The 20,132-nt window shown below is 34.3% G+C and overlaps 1 protein-coding gene across 5 annotated transcripts in view; it reads right to left on the bottom strand.

Moving 5' to 3' along the window:
* The window catches only part of LOC113039994 (receptor-type tyrosine-protein phosphatase C-like), a 121,016-nt gene that overhangs the window by 50,478 nt on the left and 50,406 nt on the right, over positions 1-20,132 (bottom strand). For 2 of the 5 annotated variants that reach the window (XM_026198176.1, XM_026198177.1), the window contains exons 3-11: positions 16,941-16,985; positions 16,175-16,246; positions 15,437-15,481; positions 14,669-14,740; positions 13,921-13,965; positions 13,153-13,224; positions 6,675-6,719; positions 5,912-5,983; positions 1,778-1,831 (exon numbers count right to left, since the gene is read on the bottom strand). In XM_026198176.1, coding sequence (XP_026053961.1) covers positions 1,778-1,831; positions 5,912-5,983; positions 6,675-6,719; positions 13,153-13,224; positions 13,921-13,965; positions 14,669-14,740; positions 15,437-15,481; positions 16,175-16,246; positions 16,941-16,985 — 522 coding nt within the window. The remainder of the gene's footprint in view (positions 1-1,777; positions 1,832-5,911; positions 5,984-6,674; positions 6,720-13,152; positions 13,225-13,920; positions 13,966-14,668; positions 14,741-15,436; positions 15,482-16,174; positions 16,247-16,940; positions 16,986-20,132) is intronic. The other 3 variants (XM_026198178.1, XM_026198180.1, XM_026198179.1) reach the window with 3 other exon arrangements.

Here is a 20,132-nt window from a genome sequence, read left to right as displayed (position 1 = left end):
GAAAATGCTTTGAAGTACTTGAAGACAAGCCGGATGCTTATGAACAAGCGCTCACTGATTCTGAAGACGATCTGAGCGACTATAAAAATAAGACTGTATAATATCCCTAATCTACAACTGAGCTAATATGATGATGAGGAAGAATGTATTGGACTGGCTTCAGACGAGTTGGACCGTAATATATCAGAGGCTATATCGATAGTAACATTTGATGGGGATAAAGACAGAGAAATGAGGAAAATCCGTAACATTTAGAGGCAAACAGACGCACAGTGTAAACTTCGGAGATGGTTACATCCACAAAGAAGACCCCGACAAAGAGAAAGTGTGCCCGAACGACTTATTTCATTGGAGGCATTGAGATCTGCAAGAATACTTTTCTGTTTCTTATGGGGTGAGTTTCCATAAACATCAAAGTTTGTCGTTTTGTATTCATTCTAAGAACACGTACACATTATCTCATGTTTAGTCCATGTTTAGACCTTCCCATATCTACCTATTGTTATTAGCTAGCTCATCGGTTATCACAGAATCCTGTTAAAAAAGTCCTAATGCTACACAATGAAATAAATTCACCAAGTTTTATGTAGAAAACCAGCAAATAACAAATAAAATTAGCATCAATACATACTTTTTGTTTACATACAAATTTAAATAATAACATTAAAAATGATGGCCACATTTTAAAGATTAAAGATTTTTTTTTATAAAAAGATAAAACTCACATATTTCAGCCTGTAAATCATTTTTATAAAAGTCAAAAAAGTTAAATTACTGATATTTACAATGCATATTCTCCTTTATCATTAATAGTATACGGTCCGATTTTTCCCGTTTTTTCCCTGTCTGTCTTTGCTATGCAACCAAGCAGCTTTACAGGGGGTATGGCTTATTTAAATGAGATGTAAATGAGCCCCATTGTCACTCGCAGCAGTGAGAACAGGTGAGAACTGCAATCTTTAGAGGCTATTTTCTGCTTTTTGAGCTTTTTTGAGTAACTACCTTCAAATGGCCACAACTTATCCAAATATTATCAGATTTCCATGTGTTACACATCGTTGGAAAGCTTGGAGACTACTCTTTCAGAATATGTGAATAACTCAAAATGCCCCAGAACCGACTTGTGTCCCTACTTTCCGTGATTGGTCACATTTACGGGAGGTATAACTTGATAAACTGTGTGATACAAGTGAATTACTTTTCGTTTTTTAATACACACACACACACACACACACACACACACACACACACACACACACACACACACACACACACACACACACACACACACACACACACACACACACACACACACTACATTTCTACAAACTTGCTATGTGTTTTTGCAGTCTTTGCAGTCAAAAACAGTCCTAGGAACAATTTTCTGAGTTTATCACAGTACCATACAGTGGATGCAAGACTGAATTATAGCAGCTAAACATAAAAACAGCTTGTGTGACTATAAGAAAATGAACGGTCATCTAAAAATTGTAGATCGGCACACAGGTGTGAGGGACTCTATCTAATTGAAATATATAAAGCTCTCTCACTATAACTCACATGTTAGTTATTACACCTCTCTGTGTGCCATACGCTGTCTAAAATGTAAAAATGTTTGTTTGGGTCTCTCATGCTTAAAAAAAAAATGAAAATGAAAAATAATAAAATAAAATAAAATCTCAGAGATGGTGTGCTCGCAGCAGGGCATGATGGGAAGATGGAGGTGAGAGTGTGTGAGAGTAATAATGCAGGAGTGTGAGTTTGATGTCAGCTTTACCTTTGATGATGTCTGCAGATGTGTTTGATGAAGTGGTGGAGTCTGACTGAGGGACTGTAAAGATGGATTGACAGAATGAAGAAGTTGAAGTTTTCACTGATTTTATATATATATATATATATATATATATATATATATATATATATATATATATATATATATATATATATATATATATATATATATATATATATATATATATATATATATATATATATATATATATATATAATTACATTATGCAATAGCTGAATAATAACTCTGAATAATAGACTGAATAGCTTTTGTGTCAATAGGTTTCTCCTGTCTCCTACATGATTATGTGATTAAATTATTTTTATTATTGGGACTTCTCTCCGAACAGATAAGGGATTCAATAGTTGAAAACTACTATTGCAGAAGAATGTGTAGACAGTGGTGGGTAGATTTATTACAAATTGAACTCATCTTACTGATTCCAAATTATAAAAATGATAAACTGAAACAAAATTTTGTTAGTATCCATTACATTACATATTTTATTTGATATAATCAAACTATTTTATTATCTTTTAGATTACTTTTGACCTAACTTAAGTATCCCATTGATTTATATAGTATAATGTTGTACTATATTGACAAAAAAAATCAAAGACAATTAAAATATATTCCATTCGTTGTTACTAAAATCATGAAGTGCATTAAACTTTAAATTACAGCTATGTTTCCCAAACTGGTGTCTGTAAAGAAACTGCAAATGAAAAGTGAATAATCAGTTAAATAATAATAATAATAATAATAATAATAATAATAATAATAATAATAATAAAATTACAATAAATCATTTTAGAACAACAACAACCATAAAACACTTACTAAAAAGCATAAAATATTATATTTGTTTACGAGAATGTTATGTGACATTTAACCAGTGTCAAAGAAACATGAACATGCAAATGTGTTAAAATGTCAGGTGGTCATCAAGTATATATATCGGATGAAAGACATTTGGCTGACAAAAAATAAATAAATAAATAATAATAAAAATAATAATTAATCACATGATTTTGTGCATTTTACTGTGTTTGAAAGACAAAACCTTTCCTGAAACAAAGACCTGTGTGAATAATCTGTAATCATCTAATCAATAAAAAAGTAACTGAATATTTTAAAATGTGTATTATCTAATCACAAGTACTAAATTTTGGGTATCCAAAAGTGTTGACAAGTCTGCGGTTGTTTTTCATGTCCGGGGGTCGAAGCAACCCCAATCCCAATAACGTGATGTTTAACTCCTAAAATGCGAATTTTACCAAGGGACCCATGTCAAAAAACGTGTATTTTATCACCCGGAACAAAACGCGATTGGGCTAGTTTTGAGAAGCAATTGGGCAGGTTTTGTTTTGAAAACTTTGCAATCCTTATCTGAACGCATGTGCTGGATATATACTACGGAGTGCCTTTACTGACAAGATGCGCATGGAATTGCATTCGGTTTTTTGCACAGCCCTAAGTTCAGCTAATTATGGCAGCTAATAATTGGTATCAATGTTATCAGCATGATGCAAGGAATCTGTCAACATTAGTCTCATTACAATATTATAATGTATGCAAAAGTTATTAGCAATTTTTATCAATTGCTATATAACTTTTTACCTCAAGGAGGTGCTGCACCCAAAGTTTTTGAGTGCCATCAGGGCATGGTGCCGAAGATGCATACCGATTTTCATAATAACAAAATCTAAACATTCTTAAAATATTGCATTTTTTGACAAAATAAAAAAATGGTCGATGGCCAAAATGACTGAAATACAAACATTTGGTATGGTTCGACTCAGCATGATGCACCCCATCTATAGATTCCAGTTTTGCAGCTTCTGACCACTAGGTGGCACTGAGCCAAAACACTGCAGGTAGTCTAGGTTTATACATGTTAAAACACACACCAAGTTTGGTCTAAATATAATATGGAGTTGTGGAGATATAGCCTCACATGCATTTTTGAATGTATAGAAATGCACATTTTGGATAAGTGGTGGAGACTCATTTGCTATGGTGACGTTTCTCACTGTCCTCTATCAATGTGCCAAATTTCACAATTTTCCCTTAATCAGTTTTATGGGCTGCTATAGACTTTGTGGTGGAAGAAAAAGAAAGAATAATAATAAGAATCTTAATGTATTCAATAGTTGCCTAAGCACCTTTGGTGCTTGGCCCCTAGTTAAAGCTGCAAGCGGCGATGAAAGGGCCCTTGCACCCAGGCTCACCACCACCACCGCGTCCTTCAGGTCGATCGCTGCATACCAATCTTGGGGACGGATGCACTTGAAAATGCATCTTTGTGTCAACATCTTGAACAGCAGCTTGTGAAATGCACGGTTCAAACCTCGTAGATCTAGGATCGGTCATAACACACTGCTTTTCTTGGGTACAATTAAGTAAATCCCTGATCTCATATCGGTAGGGGGCACCAGTTCTATCGCGTCCTTGCCATTGAGACTGCGATCTCCTGGCTAGAGAGGAGGAGGCAAGTGAACCTGTAGTGCACATTTCACAACTATCCTACTATTGAGACCCAGAGACTGAGGAAACAATTTTTTGCTTAAGTTTTGAACAAAAACAAAACAAAAAGATTCTCTACCCGGCCCTCCTCCAGGGGAAGGAGTAGTGCAGTCAGAAGGGGGCAACGTTAGAGGTACCCTGCCATGTTTGATGTAACATGCTTGACTTAGCGTGCTTGATGCCCAGACATGCGTGACAGTGATCGGGACCATCCAGAAATGCACAGGTGATAAGACATCTTTATAAAGACACGATCACCTTTATAAGCCTTTCTTCTTTCAGAAAAAATATTTATTTTGTGCTGAAGCATACAGAGGTGATTGCCACTGCTGTGCTGTAATGCCCACACTTGTTGGCTCTCTACAACACTCTTCATAGACAGCAGTAGTGATGAACTACCAATTGGCTATGAAAAGATGAATGATGTGATGCACCTGGTGCCTCTTATACTTACTCTGTGATCAGTGGCAGCTGGATGCAACAATCGCATGTGCATTGGCTCGACTAGTTTAGACACTCAAAGCAGATTTGTCTCTCTGGCGAGATCCTAATTCATCAGTTACCGACGTGACGTCGAAAGCGAGTCACTTGGTGGACGAAGTACACAAATCAAGTCATTGAGTAAAAGTACACATACTGTACGCATAATAAAATATTACTCTATTAAAAGTTAAATTACTACTTTTTAAATTTTATAACCAAAGAATATTCCAATAATAATAATAATAATAATAATAATAATAATAATAATAATAATAATAATAATAATAACAAAAACTCAAACGAACTCATTTACAAGTAACCTGGGCACTTCATTACCTGTTAGAGATGAGTGCTATTCTAAATAGCCTAAATAGTCTTGTGACTACTAGATACTGCTAAATATTTCTGTACTATAAAGCTATTTCAGTAAATACTCTCAAGCCACATCACAATCAGTGACGTGATGCTGTTTTTTTTTTTGTCTAGATCTATTTGTGAATTTACCGATAATTCAATAAAAATTACCTTTGTTATAGATTATATAAAAAACACTTTTCTATAATGCAAATGTTTCCAGAAACGAATGAATATGACTGATTATTGAAAGACGAGCTACATCTATTCACCTACAAGTAACCCAAGCGCTTCTTTACTGGTTCTAATGTAGACTGTGTCACAGGATAGAGGTCACATATTCATTTGAAATAACTTATGTTTACAGACTTTAAACTCAACATGAAATGCCATTCAGTATTTGTATTATTTGCAACAGCCATCTAAAATAATGCCTTGGCTGTTGGTCAATATTATTTCGCTCCACATATGCGTGACCCATAACGGTTTATCATGTGAAGAAATCAACCTGAAGAACAGTTATTAATGGATTCTTATAGGAAACACCTTCTAATAAATAAAGATTAGCAACATTATAAAAGTATAACACTGCTCATGAGCGCAGCACTGAAGATGTGATTCTGAAGGAGAGTTCACAGTGTACATGATGGGAGGATGGAGGTCAGAGGTCATGAGTGAGACAGACTGAGTGTGAGAGAGATACTGTATAATGCTGGAGTGTGTGTGTGCTGTGGTGATGCGTGTTGTCGTGGTTACCTTTAGTGGTAGGTAATGTAGGGATGTGAGCAGTGGGTGGTGTGGTGTTCTTTGATTGGTCAGCACTGACACCTAATTAACAATTATATAGTTTAAACTGGATCCAAAAACAGTCTATATGCATAAAGTCGACACATTGTACATCAGATTAACAAACCAAATGCAGCAATAACCAAAACAAAAACATGTTTTTATTTTAATACTTACCCTTTCTTAATATCAGTTTATTTGTTAACATGAACTAACAATTAAAACAAATACTTCTAAATATTGTATTGTTTGAAAAACTTCAAAAACAAATAGAACAAATAGAATGCTCATTGTTAGTTAAGATTAGTTAAAGCATTAACTAATATTAACCTTTAGGGCATCTTTGTTAAATTATACATTTCATTGAATTTTTGTATTCGTCAAAAGAGATGAATTTGCACCAAAACCTCATAAAGTTTGATTGAGTGCATGACCTTCAATGTCAACAATAAAAGACACGAGAAGTATGAAATATTTTTCATAATTACATAATTATTCATAAAAACTAATGTAATATATATGTATATCATATAAACTGTCCAAATCTGCAAAATATGTTTGGAAAAACACTTCACATCACTTTATTTTTGTAGAAATGGTATACACACGTTTAACTGTCTACATCTAAATTTTACAAATGCGTTTTAAACGAGATATGAAAAAGATTTCTTTTCATCATCTAATACATCCTTATCACGATCATATCCTTCACAAACTGCTGAAAGACTGTTACCTGTCTTTGGTTTGTTGTCTCCTTCAGTCTGTGAGTTTGAGGGGTCTGTGAGTGAAGGGGAAAAAGTTCAGTTTAGATGGTTTTGTATAAGATTTAACTACCAACACACTGAAACTCATTCAACAGACCAAACTTTCTTCTAACAAGTCGTACACTTTTAACTCATTTAATGATGTTTTTAAATGATGAAAGGTAGAAATATAAAACACAATCTTAATTTTCACTACAAGATAGCTTCCGCCTTTGCTACCGTTCGGACTTTCTAGCTTACTGCTCTGCGCTTTGCTTCTTATTTCTGTACTTTTCTCTGATTTTTCTAAGATTTTTATCAGCACAGTGCTCAAACAACAGATTTTTGGCACAAACAATAAAACTAAAAACATTGGGACTGGAATAATACTACAAAAAAGAAGACTTTGTCTCCCACTGCGAACAGCTTACATTCCGGAGACGGGAAAACAACTACCTACCAAACAGAAGAGAGAGAAAATGCCTCCTGTTGGATCTACTTGTTGCATGAACTGCTGCAAACTTCTACAAAGGATTGTGATTCTTGAAACAAAGTTACTTTCTGGACTTCCAGAACAGACGGAACACTTAGCAGACCATCGTCATGGACCCCCTCAGCATACAGCCGGTGAGTCCCATGAATCTTCTGAATCTCAACAGTTTATACCAAGTGTGGAGGAACAGGCCGAAACTGATCGCCACACTAATCGTTGGCACAAACAGGGAGTGAGACCCAAAGGAACACGAGACATCAGATTGTCATGAGTTTCTCGTATTGCTGCCATACCTTCCTCTACCCCAGATTCGACTATGACAAGGCTTGTGAATACTGGCATTCTACCACCCCCTATACATTTGGAAAACAGATTTGAAGCATTAATAAATGTGGGTGAGGAATCCTCAAATGTGATTAAACATGGATCTAATCAGCCAGCAGCTAACACCGCTACTAACAGGCGCTCAAGGATGAGCAGACAGCGGCATTCAGCTCAGAGTGCAGCCAAGTCCAGGACTCTGATAGTGGGTGACTCTGTTATCAGAAACATCCGTAGCAGGACTACAACAACATGCTGCCTTCCTCAAGCAACGGTCTCTGATTTGAACAAGGAACTTCAGAACATTCTGATGAAGCACAAGACTGCAAATCAAATCATCATCCATGTGGGGAAGAATGATATTGGGAAAGAGCAGTCAGAACTCCTTAAGAAGGACTTCATTGAACTCTTTGAAACACTTCAAAGACTCAAAGTTCAGTCGTTCATCAGTGGACCACTCCCAGCAAGGGGAACAAATATTTTTTCATGGTTGCTTGGGCTCAACACATGGCTACAAAGATCTTGTAATATAAAAGGAGTAAATTTCATCGACAACTTCAATCTTTTCTGGGGCCATAGACAATTGTTTAAACCAGATGGCCTCCACCCAAACAAACTCGGTGCAAGAGTGTTTAAGGACCATATCTACTTCTCCCTTCGTCATCCTTCAGCAGAGTGTGTCAATCCATTCAGCACACACACACCGGCTCCGAGTCATCATGTGGTTGACATATCCCACAAGTACACTGATAACACCTTGCAGCCAAAACAATCACTGCTCATGGACACTATCCCGGCTGAGCCCTGCCCACAGAACTCCTCACAGACTGACTGTGATGTATCAAAACAGCTACAAGATTCACCACCCAAGGAAGACTTTCTGGAAAACAGCCAGGGAAGCCAGGACAACACATCACAGCCACCGGAAACACCAGAGACACAGCCCATCTCACCAGACACATTATCCCTCTCTCCAGCATCTCCACTTCTGTGCTTCTCACAGAAAATGGAGGAATTGGTGTATGTTGGGACTAAACTCTCCCACTCATTCGCTGCTAGCCCTCAGATATCAACAAAAAAACGGCGAGCCCCCCAACCACCAAAGCCTGTGGGCCCTGTTCCTATGAGAGCTCTCAGACCGCTGCCACAACGCCAGGGTCCAAACCCTCTATCTGCTGAAGGTGAACCAAAAACAACTGATAGCAGCTCTCAGTGATATGTGTCAGGTCCCCGCTATAATAGCAGCAACATTCACAAATGCTTACTGAACAAGCGGGAACCCAGTGTGCCTGTAGCTTTCTCTATTTCAGTTTTATCACATGATAGAAAGTCTAAGGCCTTCTCAAGCCGGAGGGCAAACTCATCTAATCTGCGGCCTATTATTCATCAAACTAAGATTGATGTAAAGACACCAAGCACTGCCATCAAGATAGCACTTTTAAACATTCGCTCACTAAAAAATAAATCATTTCTAATCAATGACTTTATAACCACAAACAATCTGGATTTTATGTTTCTAAGTGAAACATGGCTAGAAGACAGCTGCAGTGCAACAATAGTAAATGAAGCAGCCCCTCCTAACTTCACTTACATGAGTGTTTGCAGGACTGTTAGGAGAGGTGGGGGTGTAGCTGCTATATTTAAAGATGTCTATCAATGCAAGCAAGTGTCATTTGGTCAGTACTTGTCTTTCGAATATCTAGGGATAGTGCTGAAAGGTGCCCCACGCATTCTGTTTATTATTATTTACAGGCCTCCAAAATACTCTCCAGCTTTTGTTGAAGAGGTCACAGAAATGTTATCAATAATTTCCTCAGAGTTTGACTGTTTTGCAATTGCAGGGGATTTTAATATTCACATAGATAATGCAGAAAATAAAACTACAAAAGAAATGATAACGGTTCTAAACACTTTTGACCTGATTCAGCATGTGCATGGACCCACACACAAAGGTGGACACACTCTGGATCTAATCATCAGTAGGGGTCTAAACATTTCATCCATTGTTACTAAGGACGTAGCACTATCTGATCACTTCTGTATTTTCTTTGATATATTGATCTCTGTTACCACTGAATCTAGATCTGTCTCTGTCAGAAGGAGATGCATAAACGAGAACACAAGTGTACTATTTATGGAGGCTATACCTTTAACACCAAGCATTTCTGCAGACTCTGTTGATATTCTCCTTGATTCCTTCAACTCAAAAGTTAAGAATGTTATTGATGATATTGCACCAATAATAGTCAGTAAGAAAACAAACAGACAGAAATCAGTTTGGAGAAGATCAACAGCAGTTCAGACTATGAAAAGACAATGCAGAAAAGCCGAGCGGATGTGGAGGAAGACGAAACTTGAAATACACTATAGCATCTATAAAGACATCCTTCATGCTTTTAATGTGAAACTAGCCACAGCTAGACAGAACTTCTTCTCAAACCTTATAAACAGTAACTTAAATAACACTCGTACTCTTTTTGCCACTGTTGAGAGACTGACAAACCCCCCAAGTCAGATTCCCAGTGATATGCTATCAGACAGCAAATGCAATGAGTTTGCTTCTTTCTTTTCTGAGAAGATCATAAATATCAGGAAGGCAATTAGCACATCCTCAAGTAATGCAGAGGTCAGACAGATTCGGCCAAAATATCAAAAAGATACTATGTCTATTTTTGAAGCAATTGATAGCAAAATTCTGGAAGACATAGTGCAGCAACTAAAATCATCAACCTGTTGTCTTGACACACTTCCCACATCTTTTTTTCAAAAGTGTGCTTGACTGCTTAAAAGCAGATCTCTTAGAAGTGGTGAATGCCTCACTTCTTTCTGGGACATTTCCAAACTCCCTAAAAACTGCAGTTGTGAAGCCCCTCCTGAAAAAGACCAGTCTTGATAACACAATTTTGAGCAATTTTAGACCAATATCTAATCTTCCTTTTATAGGCAAAATTATAGAAAAGGTAGTTTTTAATCAGCTGAACAAATACTTAAACTCAAATGGATACCTGGACAATTTTCAATCTGGTTTCCGACCACATCAAATCACAGCACAGAGACAGCACTCATTAAGATAATAAATGATATTCGCTTAAATTGTAACTCTGGCAAAGTATCAGTGCTGGTATTGCTAGATCTCAGGTGCTGCGTTTGACACTGTCGATCATAACATACTACTAGAGAGACTGGAAAACTGTGTCGGGCTTTCTGGGATGGTACTTAAATGGTTCAGGTCATACTTAGAAGGGAGAGGCTATTATGTGAGTATAGGAGAGCATAAGTCTAAGTGGACGTCCATGACATGCGGAGTCCTGCAAGGGTCAATTCTTGCACCGCTCTTGTTTAGCCTGTATATGCTCCCACTAAGTCAAATAATGAGAAAGAACCAAATTGCCTATCACAGCTATGCTGATGATACCCAGATTTACCTAGCCTTATCTCCAAATCACTACAGCCCCATTGACTCCCTCTGCCAATGCATTGATGAAATTAATAGTTGGATGTGCCAAAACTTTCTTCAAACAAGGAAAAAACTGAAGTCATTGCATTTGGAAACAAAGATGAAGTGCTCAAGGTGAATGCATACCTTGACTCTAGGGGTCAAACAACTAAAAATCAAGTCAGGAATCTTGGTGTGATTCTGGAGACAGACCTTAGTTTCAGTAGTCATGTCAAAGCAGTAACTAAATCAGCATACTATCATTTAAAAAACATTGCACGAATTAGATGTTTTGTTTCCAGTCAAGACATGGAGAAACATGTTCATGCCTTTATCACCAGCTGGGTGGACTATTGTAATGGTCTCCTCACCGGCCTTCCCAAAAAGACTATTATACAGCTGCAGCTCATCCAGAACGCTGCTGCCAGGATTCTGACTAGAACCAGAAAACCTGAGCATATCACACCAGTCCTCAGGTCCTTACACTGGCTTCCAGTTACATTTAGGATTGATTTTAAATTACTTTTACTCGTATATAAGTCACTAAATGAGCTAGGACCGAAATATATTGCAGATATGTTTACTGAATATAAACCTAACAGAGCACTCAGATCACTAGGATTGAGTCAGTTAGAAATACCAAGGGTTCACACAAAACAAGGGGAGTCCGCCTTTAGTTACTATGCCGCCCGCAGTTGGAATCAGCTTCCAGAAGAGATCAGATGTGCTAAAACACTATGCACATTTAAATCTAGACTCAAAACGCATCTTTTTAGCTGTGCATTTATTGAATGAGCACTGTGCAATGTCTGAACTGATTGCACTATATTTTCAATGTTTTATTTTATTTTATTTTTTTATGTAAAATCATTTTATAACTGTTTTTAAATGTTTTAAACATTTTAAAAGTTTTAAAATTGCTTGTTTTATTTTTGTTATTATTTTTCTTCATGATTATTTTACTTTCTTTTATGTAAAGCACTTTGAATTACCATTGTGTACGAAATGTGCTATATAAATAAACTTGCCTTGCCTTACAAAAGCACTGCGTTTGAAACATATAGTACACTTCAATTTCTTTAAGAAAATATATAAGATATATGGAAATTACAGAATAATTAATAAAAAAAAAATTAAAATAAATAATTTTAGAAAAACAATGAACATAAAATACTTACTAAAAACACAAAATATTATATTTCTTAACCAGCATCAAATCAGTTACTACGTAGCACTTTGTTTAGATATATAAGAGAAACCATGTTTACGAATTTTTAGAAATGGGATTTTGAGAATACGAAAAAAATTAAATAATAATATTACAATAATAATAATAATAATAATAATAATAATAATAATAATAATAATAACTCAAACTAACTCATTTACAAGTAATCTGGGCACTTCATTACCTGTTAGAGGTGAGTGTTATTCTAAACTCTGTTCTCAGAGGAAAAAAAAAATACAATAAAAATTGTACATGTCTGTACAATAAAGGATCAAACTTTCTAAGTGTGACTACTAGATACTGCTAAATATTTCTATATTATAAAGCTATTTCAGTAAATACACACAAGTAACATCACAATCAATGTTTTTTTTTTTTTTTTTTCTAGATCTATTTGTGAAGTTACCTATAATTCAATAAAAATGACCTTTGTTATAGATTATATAAAAAACACTTTTCTATAATGTGAATGTTTCCAGAATCTAATGAATATGACTGATTATTGAAAGACGAGCTACATCTATTCACCTACAAGTAACCCAAGCGCTTCTTTACTGGTTCTAATGTAGACTGTGTCACAGGATAGAGGTCACATATTCATTTGAAATAACTTATGTTTACAGACTTTAAACTCAACATGAAATGCCATTCAGTATTTGTATTATTTGCAACATTCATCAAAAATAATGCCTTGGCTGTTGGTCAATATTATTTTGACCCTTATCTGTTTATCATGTGAAGACATCAACCTGCAGAACAGTTATTATGGGATTCTTATAGGAAACACTTTCTTATAAATAAAGATTAGCAACATTATAAAAGTATAACACTGCTCATGAGCGCAGCACTGAAGATGTGATTCTGAAGGAGAGTTCACAGTGTACATGATGGGAGGATGGAGGTCAGAGGTCATGAGTGATGAGTGTGAGAGAGATACTGTATAATGCTGGAGTGTGTGTGTGCTGTGGTGATGCGTGTTGTCGTGGTTACCTTTAGTGGTAGGTAATGTAGGGATGTGAGCAGTGGGAGGTGTGGCGTTCTTTGATTGGTCAGCACTGACACCTAATTAACAATTATATAGTTTAAACTGGATCCAAAAACAGTCTATATGCATAAAGTCGACACATTGTACATCAGATTAACAAACCAAATGCAGCAATAACCAAAACAAAAACATGTTTTTATTTTAATACTTACCCTTTCTTAATATCAGTTTATTTGTTAACATGAACTAACAATTAAAACAAATACTTCTAAATATTGTATTGTTTGAAAAACTTCAAAAACAAATAGAACAAATAGAATGCTCATTGTTAGTTAAGATTAGTTAAAGCATTAACTAATATTAACCTTTAGGGCATCTTTGTTAAATTATACATTTCATTGAATTTTTGTATTCGTCAAAAGAGATGAATTTGCACCAAAACCTCATAAAGTTTGATTGAGTGCATGACCTTCAATGTCAACAATAAAAGACACGAGAAGTATGAAAATTTTTTCATAATTACATAATTATTAATAAAAACTAAAATGTAATATAAATGTATATCATATAAACTGTCCAAATCTGCAAAATATGTTTGGAAAAACACTTCACATCACTTTATTTTTGTAGAAATGGTATACACACGTTTAACTGTCTACATCTAAACTTTACAAATGCGTTTTAAACGAGATATGAAAAAGATTTCTTCTTTTCATCATCTAATACATCCTTATCACGATCATATCCTTCACAAACTGCTGAAAGACTGTTACCTGTCTTTGGTTTGTTGTCTCCTTCAGTCTGTGAGTTTGAGGGGTCTGTGAGTGAAGGGGAAAAAGTTCAGTTTAGATGGTTTAGTATAAGATTTAACTACCAACACACTGAAACTCATTCAACAGACCAAACTTTCTTCTAACAAGTCGTACACTTTTAACTCATTTAATGATGTTTTTAAATGATGAAAGGTAGAAATATAAAACACAATCTTAATTTTCACTACAACAGCACTGCGTTTGAAACATATAGTATACTACAATTTCTTTAAGAAAATATATAAGATATATGGAATTTACAGAATAATAAATAAAAAAAGAAAATTAAAATAAATAATTTTAGAAAAACAACGAACATAAAATACTTACTAAAAAGCAAAAAATATAATATTTGTTAACCAGCATCAAATCAGTTACTACGTAGCACTTGGCTGTTGGTCAATGTTATTTCGCTCCACATATGCGTGACCCATAACTGTTTATCATGTGAAGACATCAACCTGAAGAACAGTTATTATGGGATTCTTATAGGAAACACTTTCTTATAAATAAAGATTAGCAACATTATAAAAGTATAACACTGCTCATGAGCGCAGCACTGAAGATGTGATTCTGAAGGAGAGTGCACAGTGTACATGATGGGAGGATGGAGGTCAGACATCATGAGTGAGACAGACTGAGTGTGAGAGAGATACTGTATAATGCTGGAGTGTGTGTGTGCTGTGGTGATGCGTGTTGTCGTGGTTACCTTTAGTGGTAGGTAATGTAGGGGTGTGAGCAGTGGGTGGTGTGGTGTTCTTTGATTGGTCAGCACTGACACCTAATTAACAATTATATAGTTTAAACTGGATCCAAAAACAGTCTATATGCATAAAGTCGACACATTGTACATCAGATTAACAAACCAAATGCAGCAATAACCAAAACAAAAACATGTTTTTATTTTAATACTTACCCTTTCTTAATATCAATTTATTTGTTAACATGAACTAACAATTAAAACAAATACTTCTAAATATTGTATTGTTTGAAAAACTTCAAAAACAAATAGAACAAATAGAATGCTCATTGTTAGTTAAGATTAGTTAAAGCATTAACTAATATTAACCTTTAGGACATCTTTGTTAAATTATACATTTCATTGAATTTTTGTATTCGTCAAAAGAGATGAATTTGCACCAAAACCTCATAAAGTTTGATTGAGTGCATGACCTTCAATGTCAACAATAAAAGACACGAGAAGTATGAAAATTTTTTCATAATTACATAATTATTAATAAAAACTAAAATGTAATATAAATGTATATAATATAAACTGTCCAAATCTGCAAAATATGTTTGGAAAAACACTTCACATCACTTTATTTTTGTAGAAATGGTATACACACGTTTAACTGTCTACATCTAAACTTTACAAATGCGTTTTAAACGAGATATGAAAAAGATTTCTTCTTTTCATCATCTAATACATCCTTATCACGATCATATCCTTCACAAACTGCTGAAAGACTGTTACCTGTCTTTGGTTTGTTGTCTCCTTCAGTCTGTGAGTTTGAGGGGTCTGTGAGTGAAGGGGAAAAAGTTCAGTTTAGATGGTTTTGTATAAGATTTAACTACCAACACACTGAAACTCATTCAACAGACCAAACTTTCTTCTAACATGTCGTACACTTTTAACTCATTTAATGATGTTTTTACATGATGAAAGGTAGAAATATAAAACACAATCTTAATTTTCACTACAACAGCACTGCGTTTGAAACATATAGTATACTACAATTTCTTTAAGAAAATATATAAGATATATGGAATTTACAGAATAATAAATAAAAAAAGAAAATTAAAATAAATAATTTTAGAAAAACAACGAACATAAAATACTTACTAAAAAGCAAAAAATATAATATTTGTTAACCAGCATCAAATCAGTTACTACGTAGCACTTGGCTGTTGGTCAATGTTATTTCGCTCCACATATGCGTGACCCATAACTGTTTATCATGTGAAGACATCAACCTGCAGAACAGTTATTATGGGATTCTTATAGGAAACACTTTCTTATAAATAAAGATTAGCAACATTATAAAAGTATAACACTGCTCATGAGCGCAGCACTGAAGATGTGATTCTGAAGGAGAGTTCACAGTGTACATGATGGGAGGATGGAGGTCAGAGGTCATGAGTGAGACAGACTGAGTGTGAGATAGATGCTGGAGTGTGTGTGTGCTGTGGTGATGCGTGTTGTCGTGGTTACCTTTAGTGGTAGGTAATGTAGGGATGTGAGCAGTGGGAGGTGTGGCGTTCTTTGATTGGTCAGCACTGACATCTAATTAACAATTATATAGTTTAAACTGGATCCAAAAACAGTCTATATGCATAAAGTCGACACATTGTACATCAGATTAACAAACCAAATGCAGCAATAACCAAAACAAAAACATGTTTTTATTTTAATACTTACCCTTTCTTAATATCAGTTTATTTGTTAACATGAACTAACAATTAAAACAAATACTTCTAAATATTGTATTGTTTGAAAAACTTCAAAAACAAATAGAACAAATAGAATGCTCATTGTTAGTTAAGATTAGTTAAAGCATTAACTAACATTAACCTTTAGGACATCTTTGTTAAATTATACATTTCATTGAATTTTTGTATTCGTCAAAAGAGATGAATTTGCACCAAAACCTCATAAAGTTTGATTGAGTGCATGACCTTCAATGTCAACGATAAAAGACACGAGAAGTATGAAATATTTTTCATAATTACATAATTATTAATAAAAACTAATGTAATATAAATGTATATAATATAAACTGTCCAAATCTGCAAAATATGTTTGGAAAAATACTTCACATCACTTTATTTTTGTAGAAATGGTATACACACGTTTAACTGTCTACATCTAAATTTTACAAATGCGTTTTAAACGAGATATGAAAAAGATTTCTTCTTTTCATCATCTAATACATCCTTATCATGATCATATCCTTCACAAACTGCTGAAAGACTGTTACCTGTCTTTGGTTTGTTGTCTCCTTCAGTCTGTGAGTTTGGGGGGTCTGTGAGTGAAGGGGAAAAAGTTCAGTTTAGATGGTTTTGTATAAGATTTAACTACCAACACACTGAAACTCATTCAACAGACCAAACTTTCTTCTAACAAGTCGTACACTTTTAACTCATTTAATGATGTTTTTACATGATGAAAGGTAGAAATATAAAACACAATCTTAATTTTCACTACAACAGCACTGCGTTTGAAACATATAGTATACTACAATTTCTTTAAGAAAATATATAAGATATATGGAATTTACAGAATATTTAGAGAATTTATTGAAATTTGTTCTCTAAAGCTAGAAAAAACTTGTGTCAAAACAATTTTCACTCAGAAATTGCGAGCAAATTTCACAAATAATTATAAAGATAAGTAGAGTAAGTTAAGGTCCTTGCACAGTGTCCAACATTTTTGTGTGCGATTTTTTTTCTTTTCGTATTCATCATCCTAAAAATTCATCACTCACCTCTCAAAATGCTTGTTACAGATGCGAAACAGAAAATTTAACCCAATCCAAAATTTTTAACGACAGACGAATGTTTCAGTGGCAGTGAGTAAATGTGATCGACTCAACTTGAAGTCGTATTTATTTTTTAATAGGCAAAAATGAAATAGTTTTTTCTTGTAAAACCTATATAATCCTAGTTTTATTTACTGCTTGCCTTATTAAAAAATAAAAATAAAAAATGCAGTGTAGCAATGGCAATACATTCAATTATTTATCAATTATAATTTGCTTAATACAAATTGTTTAGCTAAAATAAAATAAATGAGTTCCCTGACAACTAAAAAGCTGTTTATTTAAAAAAAAAAATCAACTACTGGACACAAAAAAATCAACTTTACATTATATTCCGCATCTCTTTTCTTTGAAACTCAAGGTTGGCTCCTTGTGAAAACTGTCAGCTTTGGTCTGAAAGGGGAAGGGAGTTATTAGCAGTGGTCTGCATGTGGTGCGACCTGGCTGCCATGGAAACGCAGCTTGCACACAAACTATTTCAGTTTCTCAACCACAGCTTCCTGTAGCGCGACAAAACCCTTCCCCCTTCTCAAGGCTCTGACACTTTGCTTTCTTTTCTATTGTTCGGCTCAGTATACACTGCATTTATGTGCTTTGGGCAAATATATACAGCTATATAACTCATACACAGTACGTGTTCGGAAGGGGGAGGAGTCAAATGTACTCACATGGGTGGGGATAGATAATTATAGATTATAGACTATAGAAATTATATCTATGCAACTCTTATAAATCTTATACACGAGAGTTTTGACTACAGCTACAATACTGTAAAATGTTAGTTAACTAGACTACTAATCTAAAGCAGTGTTAAGATAAAGTACTTTATGGAAAGATTTGGTAATTTTTGATACTAAGATTGTTAAAATTGATTAATTTTATAATCCTGAAAATCTCATGATAGCTTTCTTTAATTTTTAACTCTAAATAACTTTAGTGTTAGTTTAGAGTAGCAGTACTTTGCCGGATGTGGTTTTGCTCGACTTGGTTCACAACTTGAAGCGCATGCATCTTGAGCGTAGCTGTTTTAACAGGTCCACCCTTTACATGGAACTTGACAGAATGACAAAAGTGACTTTAATTGTGCTTTTTTTTGTCGTTTACTTTCAGAAGATGTTGTTTTAATTTGACTGTCTTGTCACAGTAACCACAATGAAGTTCATTTAAAACATCAGTCTCCTGCAAGTTAATATTAAGCCTGGTTTTAAAGATCTAAACATCCAAACTGTGCTATTTTCACAAACATTGACTATTAAAACGATGCATGTTACATATTTTCAAAAGTACTTTAATCTAACATAACAGACCATTTTAACAATAATTACAGCTTTAGTTTAAACTATAAAAGTACAAACAATTCCTTTAAATCTGAAAAAGTTTCCCCCAAAAGATGTCTTCAGCATTATTTGGTTTTAATCGTTTTAGTTACAATATATTATGCCATTTCTAATCAATTTTGCAGTTTAAACCTGATTAAATTTGTTATTTTTTCATTCCAAATGGTTGAACGTATGTATCAAACACTGCAAGGTTTGACTTTGACATTATTACTTAAAATTTTAAGGCATTCATTTTACCATTGTTACAAGCTATTTTTGCTATCACTTTAGTAAAGGGACCTATTCTCACTATTTACTAATTGCATATTATAAACATATTTGCTGTTTATTAATACTTATAAAGCACATATTCTGCATGAACATATTCTACATCTCTAATCTAAGATGCACAAATTACCAAATACAGCAAAAATAATTGTTAAAATGTATTATTTTAAAGCCATGAAGTTACAGGAAAACATCATTAAAGTCCTTACTAATTCTTTCCTGACATATCAGACTTAAACTTTGTTTAAATCACTATTTTTAATTCAACAACAAGGTTGCAACACGTATCTACCATCTTTAAAAACACAAAGATTTGCAGATAGTATGAGAGCGAGTTCAGGAGCGAGTGCCACTTCTTTTTAGTCTCCTAACTAATGAAGCCAAAGCAGTTGCCCAATATGAAAATAATGCAAACTGGGACATAGGCCAACACAATGTGACACAGGCCTAGATACTGTATATACCATAGAGTTCATGCACGTACAGTATTCGTGACTTAAACGGCTCATTCTTAAGATGCAGCCATGAAATCAAGAATCAATACAATGTCAAGACTTGATATGGAATTTATTGACACCTAACAATTTCTGGAAAAAAATAAAAAATCAGCTTATTGTAAACATTGAATAATCTAATAAAACCAAGTTTGGCCAAGTAATAAAGTAATAAAGGTTAAGAAACCGGCATGTTATGAGTTCTTTTACTGCAAGACACTGAGGAGGAAATGCTAGAACAATTATTTAATTGTTGCCTTAGTGGTTTCACACACATTGTTCAGTTGATACCTTGAGGAGATCATTGTAACTGATTTCACACTTGAAATCACTTTAGGCGGTATAACCTATTTGAGTCAGGTTGTTTTGGTCAAATTAAACCATATTTTTGCTATATTTTTTAAACGTTTATCTATCAATATTCAAATTTGGGTCATCAATTACTCATTCTCATTTTATCATTATTTTTTTAAGGAGATGTTGTATGTTTATGCTACTTTCCATGAGCTGTCAAGCTCTAAAAATTTCAC

The sequence above is a fragment of the Carassius auratus genome, chromosome 22 (assembly GCF_003368295.1).
Source record: "Carassius auratus strain Wakin chromosome 22, ASM336829v1, whole genome shotgun sequence".
Classification (NCBI taxonomy): Eukaryota; Metazoa; Chordata; class Actinopteri; order Cypriniformes; family Cyprinidae; genus Carassius; species Carassius auratus.
The sequence above is the reverse complement of the archived record's forward strand: the minus strand, read 5'-3'. Positions and strand labels throughout refer to the sequence as shown.